The sequence below is a fragment of the Curcuma longa genome, chromosome 11 (genome assembly GCF_044706935.1).
Source record: "Curcuma longa cultivar G26 ecotype Majalengka, Jawa Barat chromosome 11, ITB_CL_G26_1.1, whole genome shotgun sequence".
NCBI classification, from domain to species: Eukaryota; Viridiplantae; Streptophyta; class Magnoliopsida; order Zingiberales; family Zingiberaceae; genus Curcuma; species Curcuma longa.
The window spans coordinates 22,065,682-22,084,089 of NC_133871.1; the positions used below are offsets into that span (position 1 = coordinate 22,065,682).

Here is an 18,408-nt window from a genome sequence, read left to right on the forward strand (position 1 = left end):
GCAAATTAGCTTTAAACAAACTTCCAAACATGATAATCCTTTTGCAAAATTAAAAGTCAACGTGTAATTCCATCACAATCTAGGCGACTAAGTCGAGTCTTTAGAGCTTAAAAAAAAAAGGTTAAATAATAAATTAAGTTTGAAGAAAACACATGGATCGCATAAAGTCGACTCTTTTATTGTGTATTAATTAGGAGATGAGCCGACACAGCGCAGCAGAAAGCAAAAGAGAAAGCAACAGATAAACATTTTAATTGTCGTTGCGTCAGGGGAAGATCAAATCAGACTTTGCGCTTGATCGGTCCGAAAATGCCAATGGGAACTTTTGGAGGTCGCGTCCACTACCTTCCAATTCCGCGTGCCGGCCTTTTCATTCGCCTCCGCCTCGTTCTCTTCATTTCTTGCTTGTTTTCGGCGGCATTTTGCGTGTGCTGCTGAATCGAAGGTGAATTTTAGGTTTTTAGCCCCCCTTTTGGATCTTTATTATTGAATCTCGCGATCTAGTCGGAGGAGCTGCTTGGGGCGAGAAAGAGGCTGAAAAAGGAGCCGCCTTGGATGGAGAAGTGGATGCTCTGTGGGATCTCCGTCTTGCTGTTGATTTTTTCGGATTTGGAGCTTTGCACTTCTGTCAATGAAGAAGGTACTTTTTTGTTTTTTACACTGGCGATTTGGTTCTAAGGTCACTGAGATGGAGTTGGATTCGGAGTTTGCTTCTGTCATTTGATTTTTGAGAGGGGCATCGCTTGATGATTCGGAACATGTAGGAAGGGCTCTCCTGGCGTTTAGGAGGAGGATAGAGGCGGATCCTTATGGTGCTTTATCGAATTGGGATGAAGGCGCTTGCGATCCTTGCTTGTGGTTTGGCGTGGAGTGCTCTGATGATGGGGAAGTCGAGGTTTTGTAAGTCACTGGTATTCGTTAGAATAAAATACTTACTCTTACTTTAATTTATGCTGATTTTTCACAATTGTTTCAATGTGGACTAAACATTTTGATCATCCCAGTGAAATGGCTTCTTTCTTTATGATTAAGAAGTGCATTGATCTACCAACTTGACAATTTTGATGTTGTGTCATTATTCACTTAGCTTGATTTTTTCTGAAGGGAGTGTCATTTTTGCAGGAAACTGAGAGATCTTAATCTCAAGGGGACGCTTGCACCTGAAATTGGGATGCTCAGCCACATCAGAACAATGTAACCATCTGACAGATACTTCTTGACTCTAGGCTGCCATCCCTTTTTCATCTCCTCCTCCTTTTTTTTTATTTATTCATTGCAATTATTGCTAAATAATGTGTTTACAATCATACTATTTTGCAAGTATTTTCCTGTTTATTTTTACTCTATACTACTTGCAGTTTGATGCCTCTTGTGTTAGAAAATTATATCTTGGTGGTCAAACAACTTCTTCTCTAGCAGTATTAACCACATAGACCAAACTATTAAACACAGTTGGTGACGCTAAGTAAACAAGATAGGTGGAAGATGATTGTAGAAGTAATATTTATATGAGTTGGTTTTGGCAAATATTGAAGTATAAATAATTAAAAATCATTTAAAACTCAACCATCTAATTGCTATAGTCTTACTTAAAGTAGAAATTTAAGTAAAAAAAGCAATTAAATGAGTAAATTCATCTCAACATATTTTAACACATGTTGTAATGTGTTATTGACAATAGTTTATTGCAATAAAAATTTAATTAAATTGACTATCTAATTAGTATACTTTTATTCTTAGAAGTGGTATATTTTATAACTTATTTCTCTAGAACTTTAATTAAATAATTTAAATCTCTATAGACTTAAATTTGGAAGTAAATAAACTAAGTAGATGAAGACTATAGGAGTAAAGCTTATTTGAATTCATCTTGATAAGCTTAGTTGATAAGCTTAGGATTGTATTAGTGCATGCCAAGTGTTGGCACAACATGACATCAAAATTGTACCATTATGATTAGAGATCTAAATTGGCACGCTACGAGATTTTAAACTTTGGTTGAATTTAACATGACTATTATTCAATGAGAAGGGTAGTTACTCCCCACATCTAGGATCGTAGCATGACTACTAATAGAGTAATACCCCTTATTGTGAGAATTATATTCGAACATTCTTTTGAATCCGGATCTAGATGTTGATTGATGATCATCTGTCACACAAAAAAGAAGGTTACATGTGCAAAAGTAAGACATAGCACTCACAACAATTGAGGGGTTGTGGTGCCTTGGATTCAAGTCAACAATGTGATCCAATCTTCAAAAGAACAGAATTTCCTTAACTTCGCCTGAAACTAAAGATACATAAGAATCAGAGTTTGCAAACTAATGGCGATATATATAATGAAATAAAGATTATTTTGACCCATTTTTGTAGGATCATAAATCATAACATAATAACTAACAGAGAGATGCTCGATGAAAGGCTTAAAGTATCTTGTAACACTTCCAATATTAGTAAGCCTGATAAACTTCTAATTCATCATTTCATAGTAAATTGCAGCAGATAGCATGTCCTAACTCCTATCATAGTGAAAAATTACATGTTTTACATTGTTCACAGGAATAAGTTAAAAGTGTATGCGAATAGAGAGAAATCTTGGGATAACCACTAAGATATAATTTTGCTCTGACATAATGAACTTGGTGCTCTATAATGAATTGGTTGTGCTGCATTAATCTTTCTAGCAAATTCTGTATTCTTCTTGACCAGTCTTGCTATATTGTGTGGGGATTATCTTACTTTCCTAAATTTATAGAACTATTATAGCCTTACACCAAGAAAGTTAGGTCTTAGTTCTCAACTAGTGGACATTGTTTCATAGTTTCATCAACTCATCTATTTTTGTGCAGCATTTTACATAACAACTCCTTCTCTGGAGTAATTCCTGGAGAGTTTGGGAGATTGGAGAATTTGGAATTATTGGATTTGGGTCACAACAATCTTAGTGGGCCACTACCTTCTGAATTTGGAAAAATGTCATCCCTAAAAATTCTGTAAGTGCCAGACAACATAATTTACTGTAGTTTTTTTTTGTTGTAGTAATATTCTGTGATCATTACCATGGTGACATACAGTTCACTTGAAAACAACAAATTTTCTCGTTACCTATCTGATGGCAACATGGTCTCCAAGGTACAAATTGATGAAACACTGGTCTCATCAAATAGGCAATTAGTTACAAGGTAATACTACTCAACCATAAAATTTGTTATGTAAAGTATGCAGCACTAAATTTCATTGCGGCTTATGAATCATTCCTGTAATATTCCTTTGTTTTGTTTTGTTTTGTCATACTAAAAAATGTAGTAATATCTTTGTGAACTAATTCTATTGCACTTTGCAAGGTTTCTTTGTTTAGCGTCTCTTGAGTTTTCTTACTTTAACATTTGGGTTAAGTGGTAAAGTTAGCTTATCCTTTGTTTTTTGAATCTCACACAAAATTTTCTTTTTGAACAGATCTAACATGTATTTGTTAACCTTGTAATGGATATAGTTCCCCTTTGACTTTCTGTTAACTTTGTTATTTGTTGTCTGAGCTGACCATCAAATGATCCAATGATTTAATTAGATTATATCCCTGCATAGTGTCACTGTCCTCTGATAGAATAGATCACAAATATGTTCAATTTATGATATTTGTTTTTTAGTTAATTTTTTGTTGTTGTAATATAACATCTATATCCCAATATTCATGGATACAGCTGATGGTGTATTTAGGGTATCACCATAGTGGTAATGCAAGTTTTTTAAAGATTCTGAACATAGCACTTGCCTTTGTTAAGATCTCTTAAAGTTTTATTATTTGCTACCAAATGTTTTCATGTTCTTGTTTTGTCATTAATTTTGTTTGACTACTGTGTTGCTACAAGTATGAAGTAAACAAATATCTCTTGATCTGCAACACAATGAACATGCTAAACAATCTGCAAGCTGTTTATGGATTTTCTTCTGCAACTAATCTTGCCCAAGAAACAGGATAACATTGGGAATCAAATTTAAAATAATTATGATATGTAGAACAGATGTTCTTAGGTTTAGCTTTTATATTTGGCTTTATGATAGTCACTTGTATTGTTTACAGGAAAATTGAAAATACAACTATGAGGAGGCTTCTTTTTTTCCGTTTTTTATCTTCTTTATCAAATCAGAATGCTGCATCACAATCTCAAAATCCAATTGCCTCTGCAAATAGTGGTTCTCCCGCACAATCCCCATCATCTCCCTCCCCATCCCCATCATCTCCCTCCCCATCCCCATCACAATCAGTATCCCCATCTGCAATACCACCACCGATTGATCCACCAAATAGCAACCCACTGCCAGCACCTGCAACTGGAGGTCCAACAAAGCATCGTAATTTGGTTGCTCCTTTGGTAATTGGTGGAATAATACTGTTCATCATTTCCATAGCTACTACATATTTCCTTTGTTATCGTGCCCAGAAGGCTGCCTCTGTGATGCCATGGGCCACTGGATTAAGTGGGAAATTGCAGAAAGCATTTATCACAGGCATGCTTAGTTTGAAAGATTGATATTATTATTATTATTAGTATATTGTATTCATAATTATTTGTATTGATGACAGGCGTACCTTTGCTTAGACGTTCAGAACTTGAAACAGCTTGTGAGCATTTCAGCAACATAATTGGTTCTTTGTCAAATTGTACATTATGCAAAGGAACACTTTCTAATGGAACTGAAATAGCAGTGACATCTACTGTCCTCACTTCAGCTGAAAATTGGTCAGAACAAAATGAAATTCACTTTAGGAATAAGGTATCTTCGCATCTTACTTTTCTGATGACAGTCATTTTGTTAGTAACATGTTCCTGAGTAATTCATATTGGTTTTTCTTCCAGATATCTATGTTGTCAAAAGTGAATCACAAGAACTTCATGAACCTCATTGGTTATTGCAAGGAAGAAGAGCCTTTTACTAGGATGATGGTGTTTGAGTATGCTTCAAATGGGACACTTTTTGAGCATTTACACAGTGAGTATCAAAATTTACTTTAGTTGATATCTCAATGGATACATTCTTAACTCCATAAATTGAGTGTAGACTGTTGATGGATGTTGACAGGCAAACTAGAAGAGGGTGAATAGCATCTTGACCTACAAATACAAATTATGCTTTCTCTTACACTTATGCAGAGCCAATAAGCTACTTAGTATTTGGTGGAAGTGTGTTTATTCATGTTAGAGTTAACACAATAGAATAGAATAATAAACAAACAGAGAAGATGAAACAAGGCTATGACAGGAGGGGGAGAGCATTAAGCTTTCTTCATTAAAGTATATTTTCAGTCTATTAACTACAGTCCATTTAAATTATTTGGTCGCTTGAAATTTTTTTAACTGTGCTGATTTCGTATGCTTTCTATAAATAATTTACAGTCAAAGAAGTAGAACAGCTGGAGTGGTCTGCACGTTTACGCGTGATTATGGGAATTGCTTATTGCCTACAGCACATAGAGCAGTTGAATCCTCCACTAGTCATTAGAAGTTTGAGTTCCTCGTCCATCTACCTGACTGAAGACTGTGCAGCAAAGATCTCAGATCTTGAATTTTGGGACGATGAAAAAAACGTGGAGCCAACTTCTGAAAGCTCAAAGCAAGAGAACATCACGTACAAGTTTGGAATTATACTGCTGGAGATCATTTCCGGAAGGCTTCCTTTTTCAGAAGATGATGGTCTCCTTGTGCTCTGGGCTTCAAGCTATTTGAATGGGAAAAGGCCTCTCATGGACATGGTGGACAGTACTCTCACCTCCATCCATGACAAAGATATTACTGAGCTGGCAGACGTGATACGATCCTGCATAAATGCTTCGCCTGAGAATAGACTGACAATGACTGAGGTTGCTGAACGCTTGAGGATTATCACATCTATTACACCAGAGGAAGCTTACCCAAGACTGTCACCATTGTGGTGGGCTGAGCTAGAGATCATATCTCAGTAGGATAAAAATTCATAAGTTGACAAAAGCTGGAATAGCAATTCTGTTTCTTTTGTTCAATTGTTTAATTTTTTTTTCTGAAAAAATAGTGTGCGATTGAAAGAATGTCAATCGGTTTGGATTATTATGTTTGAAAATAGTAGATAGAGGATTCTACATCTGAAGCCTCAAAGATAATGTCTACACTTCAAAATCACTGATGTCAATTTGTTGATTATCTTGTTGATTTCAGTTAATTATGAGGAGTTAACTTGCCTGTGTTCAGGTAGTTAATTGGTTTGCAATGCTCAACGCTCCAATTTAGGTGTCTTCTTCACATTCATTGTGCAGTGAAAGCTCCATCGCACTGAATTAACTTTGAGTAGTTGCTGATGTCCAATGGAAATGGTGGTGCCAGTCACCTATCAAGCAAGCAACCTGCCAGCATGAGTGCCGGAGCGGCCGGACATCGGTTGCCGGATGACAACGCTTGGTAGATGGTGCTGGATGTTCATCGGTTGGAATGTTGCAGTCATATCGTTCATCCTGCTTGCCTTCATTTACACCACTGAGGACCGAAAACCACCTTCTAGTTTGTGAATTTGCCGTTCACAGGGAGAAAGCTTACAGTTTGGAAGAGCAGTGAGGTTCAGCCTCAATGATTCTAACAACGATAATCCGTGGTTACGATAAGAGACATCAGATTCAAGATCCTTGATATGTATAAAAAAACCCTCTACAATTGATTAAACTGGTTAGTCCCAATTAATGAATAACACCTGAACAAAATTAATCGAACAGTTTTGCAGTATATTAAACTGCATTTTTATTTCTCCAGATGGATGAACAAAATCAGCAGGGACGAAAATCTATAAAGACAAATCGTAAACAGAGCTGAAAATCCGATTGAAACTGAATGAAAAGAACAATAGTTTACTCTGGGTGAAGAGATCCTATACAAAATACAGTAACAACTCCATATAACGATCATACAAAAGCCTGAGTTTAGCATCAAATCGCAGTCAATCACTGCTTCAAGAAAGAATAAGAAATGCATGAAAACACTAATATCAACAGCAAAAAGACTTCTACTGCTGATTTCATTAACACCCTTCCAAACATCTACAAGTACATTCTATCTTCTGAGTTTACAAGGCGTAGCCAAAATCCTCAGTAACTCCCCATAGCAGGCATGCCAAATGGTGGCATGGGAGGCATTCCCATAGCACCCATTGGTGGCACTGGCGGGGGTCCGTAAGCTCCACCCATGGCTGGACCTCCCATACCAGGCGGGGCTGGCAATGCAAGAGGCAGCAATTGTGCGTACATATTCTGCAGATAAATCATGCCCAATTTTATTTAACCGTGCAACATCACGACATGCACAAACATAAACCAGGAACAAATAGGAAGGTTAGGTACCTGTTGTGCAACCAAATCCTTCTCTTCCTTTTCTTTAGTTTTCTCCTCATTTTGTGCATCAATCTTATGTTTTATGAGTTCATCAACTTTACTAGTATACTCGCGAATAAACTGAAAAGACAACACTAAGTATAATTATACATATATTGAAAAGAATATCTTTCAATACAACAAACAAAAAGGGCAAAACAGATCACCTGTAGCAAGTATGGGAACGCAAAATCAATCATATTATTCATCCAGGCAAGTTCAAGAGCAACATCCGGACGGATCAAGTCATAACAAATGAAGAGGCAAGAAGCAAAGCATTCTTTCTTTCCCTGTAATACAAAAACAAGAAATCCATCAGCTGTCTTCTTGACAATAAATGCAAAGACTGAAAAAAAATGTATTTTCTCTCGGGTATGTAATATAAACTTTTTACAGCTGCAAAAGGAGAAAAAAAACACTTGACATAATAGCAATAACAAGAAATAAGAAACCATGTAGGGAAATATATAGCTAATCCTAGCATGCTCATAGTCCACGATATGCAACTAATAATTGCTTATTCAAGTTGTTTATATTGTAATTCAAACTTATCATGCAAAAGAATGTTTCCTTAATCTTTTACTGCTTAATGATGATACACAGAAAAAAAATATATCATGACTGGCTTAAACAATTTATCTCAGATATGAAAGCATCTTTTCAGAGGTCTCATACAGAACTGAAATACTTCGCCTGTTCGATAAAATAAACAAGCAAATTTTCTGAAGTTTATCATGCAAAAGAATGTTTCCTTAATCTTAGTACTGCTTAATGGATCACAAAGAAAAAAAAATCATAACTGGCTTAAACAATTTCTCTCAGATATGAAAGCATATTTCAGAGGTCTCATACAGAACTGAAGTAATTCACCTGTTCAATAAAATAAACAAGCAAATCTTCTGAAAGTTCACGGTCACCAGACTGAGAACATGTCTCCATTGCATCTTTATAAAGTTTGTCTTTCTTGGACAGTGCAATGGATTGCTTCCATCTTCCAGCTTTCTTATAGATATAAGCAGCAATTCTCCGCATCTCAAGAAGTTCATGTTTTTCAATCTAAAATTGGAGAAGACAAATCTGAAGAGAAAAAACATAATCACACTAATAAGATGTAAGAAAAGACAACTTTACCCTTTGTGCAAGGCCGATCTGATCAAAGTTGTCATGCAAATCAACTGATTCACGTAATCTGTCATAGTCTTCCTCCTCAACATAAATCTCGTTTAGAGCTTCATTGACAGCAGCCACATTGTTGCTTTGAACAGCAACCATATATGGCTTCACCAGATGTAGGTGGCCAGCCTGAAGAAATAAAGTGTAAGAGATTCAAATCCTAACCCTATACTAACACACCATTTCTGTTCCAAGCAAAAGAGATGGCCGGATTTACTTCAGATAAAATTAAAAGAAATGAGGCAATGCAGAAAAAGATTACAAGGACAAATATGCACCTTTCGCATAATATCTACAACACGAGTGTGGTCCACACGAAGTGCTAGCACATGCAACACATCATTAATAAGGTCAGGATGCTCTTGCAAGTAGAAATGCACAGCTTTATAATAGAGCTCGACATTTGCAACTTTAACAATAACATCTTTGAACTGCATATGATCCCATGCATCAGGAGAATGGTTCATAATAGTGGTAGCAGCATTGTCAAATTCATCATACTGTATATATAAATATGTTAGCTCTTTCCAGTGGTGTTGTTCATCACAAACACGTATAAGCTTGGGAATGTTTAATCGAGTTGAGAAAAGTTTAATGTGCTCCATAAGTTTTTCTGGTCTATATCTAGCATATAAGACTCCCAATTCTGTAAATATGCCCATGTGTGCACGTTCCAAACCAAGACCACTCTCCATGAGGGAAATTAACTCATTGAAGCAGCCTCTGTTCTGATAATATTCACTGACCTCTTCCAGATCATCCACCTAAAAGGACAACATAACATCAAATCTGAAGCAAAATACAGTACTTTCTTGATAAACTACAAAAAGAATGTAGCGTTTATATGAGGAAAGACTACCTGGATAATTATATTCAGAGCACATATTTGAGCCAAGCGGAATTCCTCAGCATCAACACAAGCAAAACAAACTTCCTTCCACGTCTTGGAGCTATTCGCTTTGCGAGCTGCATCAACAGCACCCTGGAACTGCTTCAGCTTAACAAGTGTACTAGCCAACTTCGCCCAGTTGGAAATGAAAGCAAATATGATCTTTGCAGCTTCATACAGAGCATCATCAAACAGTCGGTCCCCAACATTTTGAAGATTAGCAACATTTGGCATTAGAATAAATTCCTCAATGTCTCCCAGCCTATCAATCTTGGCATAGGCAAATATAAGTTCACCGTCCACTTTCGGCTCTTTAAGCTTTTGCCTAACCATCAACAGGTACTTCACAAGATCATGATAAACATTGGCATCTTGAGCAGCCCGAATGACATCGTGGAACTGGGTTTCATCATCAGCACGGATGAAAGACTCAATAGCATCACTCACTAAGCCTTCCCGTAATTGAGCTTTTGCAACCTGGCTCCATACAGCATCTTCCTCGACTCGGAAGGCAAACTCTACAGCTCTATCTATGCTTTGGATGTTGTCCAGAAGAACATTGACAGCCTGAACATTTAAGTTAAATTTCTTGAAAATCGCAAAGGCTTCCTCATAAAGTTGTGCCTCAACCGCCACCTCTCCAACTGCAGGGCCATCAAAATTATCTAATCTATTAATGTAATCCATGACCCTTGGTGGATCAGCTTTAATAGCTGTTAAAATCAGCAGGTTCTGCAAATTGAAGTTTCCACTAAAAGCAGAATTCTGTAGTACAATTTTCTCAAGTAGTTCAATAAGTTCATGTGGAAGATCAGCAGTCATGAAAGCTTTAACAGCTGAAGAAACTTGCTCTGGACTCTTGCTCTCAGGCAATGCAGTAGAAACAACTTGATCGATAAGTTGTCTTCTATATTCATTTTCAGGTTGAAGAACTTTCTCCCATAAATCAGCATCCATCCTTTCGACTACATATCTGTCACCAAAGAAGATAACAAATCTCAAGTGAATAATGATTCCTAGAAAGAAAGAACCTCACGTGGTATACTTCAAATTGTACCTGGCTTGAAGTTTGAACAATGAGTTTTTGTTAGTGACATTTATCAGTTCATCATCACATTGACCTCGCCTGTATGCGACAACTGCAAGAGTAGGATCCCGTTTTTCGCAATATTTACCAACAACACGTGAATCATAGTATGGGTTAGTTGTGAGAAAATGCTCAGGGTTGTTGTTGCTGTCGATAATAATTTTCCCCAAAGCATTATGGACATGAACATCCTGGCTTCCCTCACTAACAAGATGTTCCAGAAATTGTGTGAGCAACCGCAAACGATTCCTGTTATCCATGTGGAATGATGAGTACAATCAAATTCGTCAAAGAGCTTACATCTAAGAGCATAATAAGGGTTAATGTCACATACCTTTTCTCACACTCAGCCACAAGAGGCTCAACAGGAAGGAGAGAACGGACAGAAAGAATCAAGCCTTTGATGAAATCTTCAGGGCATTCATCATCTAGCAGCTGCCCAACAACTAAAGGAGCATTTCCTGGGTTTACCTATAAATATAACATTGCAGAAGAAACACAAATGGCCAGGTAAATAAACCTCAAATGACTAAACCTATAGCAACGGCAGATAGCTGACCACCAATGATAATATGACCAAGAATGTAATTTAAAATATCTTACTTTCTGAACATAACCTTCAATGTAACGAAGCATGTTGTTCGTGTATAAATAGTGAGTCAAATCTGGAACAAAACCAAAACGATCACAAACATTGATCAAGGGCCTTGCATCTGGAAGCTTGGCTTCCATCAGAAAATTCTTGGTTTTCTCAGGGTCATAGAAGTTGGATTCTCTTGTCACACGCTCAACCTCTTTTAACTGTCCAGTTTTCGCTGCTGCCTCAATATACTTGAAGTGTATATCAGGATCTTCACTGTTTCAATCCAATAAAAAAGAAAATATCAGCGTTCATCTTATGTTTGCAATAACAAGCTCTAAGTGCTCATAGTAGCAACTTGTACCTGGAACTCAAATAAGAACCCAAGAAAAAGTAAAGTCCTTCATATGACTTAAATTGCTCAAACAACTTTATGCAGGCATCAGCACCTAATTGCTCAGAGTATTCCTTGGCAGTCTACAAAAAGGAAAAAATGAAACTTAATCTGAATGAACTAATCAGAATTTCTATTGTCTGATTGGCAGGGATTAAACATCAACCACGTTAAATTAGACTAGTTCTCCTGAACAAGGGCTACCTGAACAATTATCTGAAGGTTCCCTCTCAAATTAACCAGTAAAAGGTCCTTCATGCACTCTAGAGCCCACTCTCTAGATAAAGTCCCAAAGAACTCAACAAGTGACTGCAATGAGGTAGCTCTGACTTAATAATTCATATATATATGAAGCTAAGAGACATAATTCAGTAAGCAAATTAACCTGTGGCTCAATGGCGTGAGTGTTCACGATGACACGTCTGATATCAGGTAACTCTGAGTAGTGCTGCATCAAAATGTGCATTTGATTAATAACTTATACAGAAAACTTGCCAGCAAAAATATTCAGGTATTATTCCCACCTGAAGTGCTCGGATATATAAACCAGCTTTTTCACAAAGTTGAGCAATCCGAGGTCTGTCATAGTGGCTAAACATCCCATTAGCCAATATAGCGTCAGCAACGTTTGGATATGTCACCAAGTTAATCTCTAAAACCTGCAACAGTTTTGAGGTTAGTAAGAAAGATTGCAAATGAATACTACATAATCTTAGACTTAGAGTTACCTTGGTTTGAAGAAAACCATGCTCTGGTAAATTTGGCTTCAAGACATCTAGCAAGAAAGCTGTTGCCTCTCGAATCAGATTTCTCTAACAGAAGCATAACCAGCAAGAAAACAGAACCATTTTAGCTTTAGCAAACTAGTAGAATTCCAACAGAAAAACTAAGCAACATAGAAATGGCGTGAGCCATCTGTATAACAAACTTATAGTTTCTACATAAACTGTAATTACAATGGAAAACATCCAAACCTGAAGAAAAAGATCTGTGATTGTATTGTAATCAACTGGACAACCTCCCTCCATTTGAGACATCATAAGGGCAAAATTTACAGCTCCCTGAAAGAAAATTTTATTGGGAAATTAAACGTGGTAACAAAAGATAATAGGGAATTGGCAGAAATCATTCAAATTACTACAATAGCATTCTGAATGATTATGCTGCAACAGAGCTATATTTGCAGATTATTTTCAGGTTCACATATGAACAAATTCTTACCTGAGGGTCAGTCCTGAGAATTGTCTGCAGAAGGAAAAGATAATCTGGCGTGTAACCAACCTGCAATCAGTGAATAGTTTGGTTAAGCCAAACAAATGAACATTATTATTTGAATGTCTTCGATGTGTAGCTTTTATTTGGACAAAGTAGGGAGTACAATGGTGGGAAGTATTCCTGAATATAATATAGTGAATTACAAGAAAAATCTGAAGTGATCAAATCAGATACCTAGCACAACAATTAAAAAAAGAAAATGGTACCTGCTTTGAATAAATAAGAATCTTATCAAATTCCCGTTTTTCAGCAAAAGCAGCAACAACTTTTGGTGTGGCCCTTGCTTTTATATAAATTTTCAGTGCAAGATCATTGTCCACGGTCTACATAATGACAGTTGTTAACAGTGAAACCAAAAAGGTGCAAGTTATATAATAATTGTGTATGATAGGCTCCTAATTTTAACAGCCAAGTATACTTCTGGTGTTCTGTCAGAAATAATAATTACCTTGACAAGATCCCCAAGTTCTTCACTGCACTCAAGCTTGTCTTCAGCCAACCAATTCTCCAAAAGGTTCTTTTTGTTCTGATTGACAACAAGACGAGACAACTCCAAAGATTCAAAGGCATTAAGTTTTCCTCTAGTCAACAATGTTCCAAAGTACTGCAACAGCGGTGGTGTCTGCCCAGGTTGGACAGGGACACTCTGCATGCAAAGCATATTCAGTAACAATGTTATTGTTAAATCCTCAATAATGTGTATGAAAAACATAAAGAGAAGAGAAAATATATCTTTTTGCACAGAAAAGTACAACATTGACTAGGATATGAATTTTAGTTCAACTACTTTCTTCAATTATAAATAATTTATCTACAATAGAGCATCATTAGGAAAACAAAATCATAAAGAAGGAAGCAAATAAAAATTACCTGAAACTTCGCGACAGTCTCTGGAGTTCGGAGAATGCCTTGTGGAGATTCAGCAGCAAGTTCAGCAGCTTCCTTGTATTTCGTCTGGGAAAAGAGTTCTTGAAACCTTTGCACAACCTAGAAACACGACAAAGTAGATAATAAAATCATAAAGCTTGGCTTCCTACAAAAGCCAAAATAAAACACCTCAAATTGCTAAAAGGAAATTATTCATCTTATGCTCATTCAGCAGGAAAAAATATTAACCCTATAATCTTTCTATTTTATATATGATTTTTCTTGAATAATACTCAGCTCAGGCTTGATCAGGTTGAATAAACAGATGAAGCTTTCAGAAATTTCTAAATTTGTTTATCTTAGAAAGATTATATAGCTAAATAGTCAGCTTGCCAGGCTCCTAAAGAATTGTTAGCTATGATTTCTGACATGTAAATTTACTCCTAGTGATTTAAGTTAACATTTGTTCAAACATACAAGTCAATGCAAGATTTTAATTAGCTTGAGATCATTATTATAATAATAACTCTGTGATTTGTCATTAAACTTAACAAGATCTTCATAATAGCAACTGATTACAGTGCAACATCATCTCTCACAAGAAAATATTTATTATTAAACATATTTTAAAAAGAATAATTTTCCATAAAACAGAAGTATGAATCAAATGCACAAAATTTTAGATTAGCAATGCAACAGGTACATGAAACACCAACCAGAGCTCTTTCATTTTTATGAGAATCAGCATGTTTGTCAAAATCTGTTTCAACTTTTTTTCAGTGTAAAAATAAATGACAAGTATTTAAAGGAAACCTGAAGAATAAAAATATAGCAAGTACATCCAACAATAAATTTCAGAAATTTATTTTCACAACAAATTGCAACTTGAAGTGTCATGAGCAACCAAGTACAAGTGAACAACTAAAATAAATCAAGACAGAAAAGGGCGGATCAGGTTGTGTTAAAAATTTAGCAGAGGAGTGCAGTACAAGGAAATAACGAGCATTGCTGATAATCAATAAATCATCAGCACATAATACAAGTAAAGAGAAAAATAAAAAATCATGGTTACCAAATTCTCTGCACCAGGAAGGTTTCCGCGTTTTGCAAGGTTAACAGCAAGCTCCAAATTGTTCAACTAGTAAAGGCATATATGATTCATCATAGAAGAATCATCAGTCATGAAAGTACAAAAAATAAAAAGGTCAAACAAAAAGCTGAAGCAGTTACATCTTGGCCACTGATAAACGGAATAATAGTTGCTTCATTTACAGTAGCACGCAGGACCTGACCCCTTCTATTGACTGCATAAAAACCACCAATATTTGAAGCCTCTGCAGTGAGAAATATTGGATCTGGGCTAATTCGATTTCTGTAAACTGCAGATGCAGTTTCCAGATCATAAACAAACAATAAACCAAGCTTTGTAATAACATATATCAAACTGTATTTTTGGGATATCTGCCAAAATAAAACATATTTTGATCAGAGGGATAAAAAACAACTTACGTATACTCAAAACACATATATGGAGATAGTTTCATCATCACCTGCATTGCTACAGGAAAATCATCTGCAAAATCTGGTGGGAAGAAAAGATCTGCTTGTTTCTTTGTAAATCCTGGCTTTCCTGTTATTGATTATTTACAAAGAGAAAAAAAATCACAAAAAGGAAATCGTGCCCAAATAAAAATGCGATGATTCTGCAAATTTTGGTATGTTTCTTAGTTATCAAAAGAGTTTGGCAAAAACAAATTATTCTGCTGATTTTTGTTTCTCCTTACTTCTTTATGTGGGAACAACCATTCATTACATCAGATAAATTCTCAATTAAAAAGCCCAGATGAAAGCAAGTAGACATTTATTTGGACACCCAATAATAGGTTGTCAACAAAAAAGAACACCAACTCCCAATCAATAGTCCCTGTATTCCTATATACAAATGAAAATATTGAAAAATTCTAGCTCTAATGTAGCAATGCTAAAAAGAATACTTTCATGAAAATGTCTTTGATTTATTACTCTTGTGCAAGGTTTAATAGATTTTCTTTTCAATGTTCAACATTCTTGCCAAAGATTTTAACTTCAAAAAACTGATCTCATATTGATTCTAATAACTAACCAAGTATATTAACAATTAGATACCAGATGAATTGTGAGATACAATCTGAGACCAATACTCATGCAAGTGATCAAGAATGAGAATCACAATCTAGATACCTGGTTGGGCTCCAAGTTCGATGACATGCAACTTTGAAGTAATTTGTCCAGCATTACTAGTCTTTGAGGCAAAAGAAATTAGAATGGAGGGATTCTCATTCCCAACTACCTATAGGAGAGAGAACCATAAAGTCAAGACTCAAGAGCAGAAGATAAAAAATAGAAATACATATTAATAGAAGCAGCAGAAACCAGCAAGAAAAGTGTAAAGCAACTAAAGAAAGTAGAAAATCAAACCTTAAATGAAGCAAAGGATGCAGCATGTGCTTCAAGAGCCTGACTACGCTGTTGATCAACAGAAAAGAGCTGCATACTTCCTTTCACCAGCTGCGGTCTCTGTAATTAACATTCCGTTGTTTTCAACAAATAAGCAAAGTGCATTGCTAAAAACAAATTATTTTTATAAAAAAAAACACTAACTAATATAATAGAACCACACAGAAGATAATGTAATGAAGGACAGGACATAGTCACAAGAATAGGAATTCAAAATCATAAAAGATAATGATAAAGGTCAATTCCACGTCACACCAGAAGAGAGCAAGTGTTGCCAAAAGTTTAGAGAATCTGGAAAAAAAACTTGGAGGTAGATATCAAGGGTAAACATCAAGCTATTATTTCTCTTTGAACAAACAAAGTTGATTGTTACTTTATGAATCTCCAATATATATAATTTTCATGCCTCAAAGCTCCAACCTAAAACTAGTCTCTAATTAGATCCTTAAGGTCAATCCCCATCTTAGTTAATCTGGTCAGATTAAATTGACAAACAAATATCATCCAATGAAGGTAGCATCAATTGTGTGGAGACTAGAAGCGGCAAAAAGGTCCAATGAGAGAGTACGTTTATATTCCAAAATTTTATACTAAAAATCAAATTGCATAAATTGACAAATATTTGTGACCTACTATCTACTATAGGGCAGTGGGCGCGTTTGGGGATAATTTGAATTATCCGGGTGACTATGTGTCTAGGGGTTGATCCTCAATAAATTTGACTTGAATCTGTTAAGTCTTGGTTAGGCGTGGAGCATATTTACGTTCAGTGGGTGTCGAGTAGGAGTTGAATTGTCAAGCTACACCCAAACTAAATTTATTTTTTGAGGATAAATTAAGTCAGGATGCAATTTCGTTTTAGTATTAATGGGTTTAACAAGTGCATTATGTTCTAGGATTTATTGGGCTCAATTTGAATGAGTTAGGGTTCAACTAGATTAGGGCCTGATATAGTTGTATTCTTGGATTCAGATGAGCTAGGGGTTTCCGAATTAATTCTATGCATGAGGAGTCTAACCCTTCTCCTATTTCCTTTGTGCACTAAAACCCTATCAACAAAGATTGTTTGACATAGTTGCATCCTATGTAGTTTCACTCTTTGCCATGAGAAAACAAAATCATATGCAAATTCCCTTAAAAGATCAAATATTAACTTGCAGCTTCAGAAATTGCCCATGTTTTCCAAGGGCATTCTTATTTCCTTATGTTTTCTAAGTGAATTCCTATTTCCCCATGTTCTCAAACTGATTATTGTATATATCATGTTTCAAAGACGATTAAACAGGATAGATGTTTGTCAACACGACATTGGTTCAATTTTAGTGCTTCAAAGTGCAACAAAGAAATTCACACAGACGCAAGTGTGCACACACACATGAAAAATCCAGGGTAAAAAAGAAGTGTGCAGAATTTCATAAGGTTTTGATTTATTTTACCACTAATTGATTACTATCATAAAGTCTACTTACAAGGCGGGAAATTTCATAAACCACATAAGCAAAATAGGTGAAGGAAAGAAAGAGTACCTCTGGAGCACCAGGTGCAATTCCAATAAGAACTAGCCATTTCTCTGATGGGTCACATTTATAGTTAATTATCTGATTGTTTGTCAAATTAGCTGCCCTATCAAACATCTTAACAGGCTCCGATTCACCTGCAATGCATTCAAGTTGATAGCACAAATCACTCCTGCATGAACTAACGGTGCGACTTGTAGGTTATTACTAGAAGAACTAACTAATGGACAACCTTCTATTGACCAATGATAGACAGAAGTTTGAGTAACCAGACCCAGCATCTTTGGGGTGATCCACTTCCAAAATACAACCTGAAAAATATTTCATCTTAGATAGGTATTATAATCGAGCACCAGAACCTAGAAAAATAATCCAACTACTTGAGAGAGAAAAAACATTATATCCATCAACATGCATACCTGTTCAGGCATCTGATGAGATTTGATTTTAGTCTTTGCCTCAATGTTGAACACCTGCAAGTGATCCTGAGTGGTTCCAGGGATTTGAGCTGCAAGTTTAATAGATTACAGATTGTTCATTAATAGCAAGAAAAAGGCATATTTGCAGGGATCAAAATCTCATAAAATATTCACAATCTTAGGAGACAACCATGTGACTTCTGTTTTGAAAAGTTAATTACGCAGAAATTGATTTCCATGTTTCAAAAGTATAATTGTTAAATTAGAAACATCCAGTTCCTACAAGTAAATGAGAAATTTAACAAATAAACTTGCAAAA

General features: G+C 35.8%; 2 protein-coding genes across 2 annotated transcripts; one reads left to right on the forward strand and one right to left on the reverse strand.

Annotated features, from left to right (window-relative positions):
- The first annotated feature begins 236 nt into the window (after positions 1 to 236).
- LOC141842041 (protein MALE DISCOVERER 2-like) lies at positions 237 to 6,152 on the forward strand. Its single transcript, XM_074730257.1, has 9 exons — positions 237 to 640; positions 765 to 900; positions 1,123 to 1,194; positions 2,852 to 2,995; positions 3,077 to 3,184; positions 4,084 to 4,511; positions 4,588 to 4,778; positions 4,862 to 4,994; positions 5,399 to 6,152. Exons 1-9 carry the CDS (start codon positions 556 to 558, stop codon positions 5,962 to 5,964), a joined length of 1,863 nt encoding a protein of 620 aa, XP_074586358.1. The 5' UTR covers positions 237 to 555; the 3' UTR covers positions 5,965 to 6,152.
- Positions 6,153 to 6,846: 694 nt separating this feature from the next.
- LOC141837730 (clathrin heavy chain 1-like) lies at positions 6,847 to 18,174 on the reverse strand. Its single transcript, XM_074725107.1, has 28 exons — positions 18,090 to 18,174; positions 17,903 to 17,981; positions 17,680 to 17,807; positions 16,115 to 16,213; positions 15,878 to 15,986; positions 15,208 to 15,287; positions 14,888 to 15,118; positions 14,730 to 14,795; positions 13,661 to 13,777; positions 13,239 to 13,436; positions 12,997 to 13,113; positions 12,737 to 12,796; positions 12,490 to 12,576; positions 12,244 to 12,327; positions 12,040 to 12,174; positions 11,901 to 11,963; positions 11,720 to 11,824; positions 11,486 to 11,598; positions 11,145 to 11,397; positions 10,876 to 11,012; positions 10,512 to 10,790; positions 9,425 to 10,427; positions 8,844 to 9,329; positions 8,524 to 8,694; positions 8,263 to 8,448; positions 7,560 to 7,682; positions 7,363 to 7,473; positions 6,847 to 7,272 (listed from the first exon to the last, which is right to left on the reverse strand). Exons 1-28 carry the CDS (start codon positions 18,099 to 18,101, stop codon positions 7,111 to 7,113), a joined length of 4,794 nt encoding a protein of 1,597 aa, XP_074581208.1. The 5' UTR covers positions 18,102 to 18,174; the 3' UTR covers positions 6,847 to 7,110.
- Between the last annotated feature and the right edge of the window lie 234 nt (positions 18,175 to 18,408).

What these genes read in the sequence shown, in the direction of transcription:
- LOC141837730 (XM_074725107.1), bottom strand. An exon ending in AACTTGGGGATCTTGTCAAG is followed by an intron (nt 13,114 to 13,238) that starts GTAATTATTATT and finishes GTCATTATGTAG; the next exon opens with ACCGTGGACAATGATCTTGC. An exon ending in AGATCGGCCTTGCACAAAGG is followed by an intron (nt 8,449 to 8,523) that starts GTAAAGTTGTCT and finishes CTCCAATTTTAG; the next exon opens with ATTGAAAAACATGAACTTCT.
- LOC141842041 (XM_074730257.1), top strand. Translation starts at nt 556, where the DNA reads ATGGAGAAGTGGATGCTCTGTGGGATCTCCGTCTTGCTGTTGATTTTT. An exon ending in CTCAGCCACATCAGAACAAT is followed by an intron (nt 1,195 to 2,851) that starts GTAACCATCTGA and finishes ATTTTTGTGCAG; the next exon opens with CATTTTACATAACAACTCCT. An exon ending in ACTTTTTGAGCATTTACACA is followed by an intron (nt 4,995 to 5,398) that starts GTGAGTATCAAA and finishes AATAATTTACAG; the next exon opens with TCAAAGAAGTAGAACAGCTG.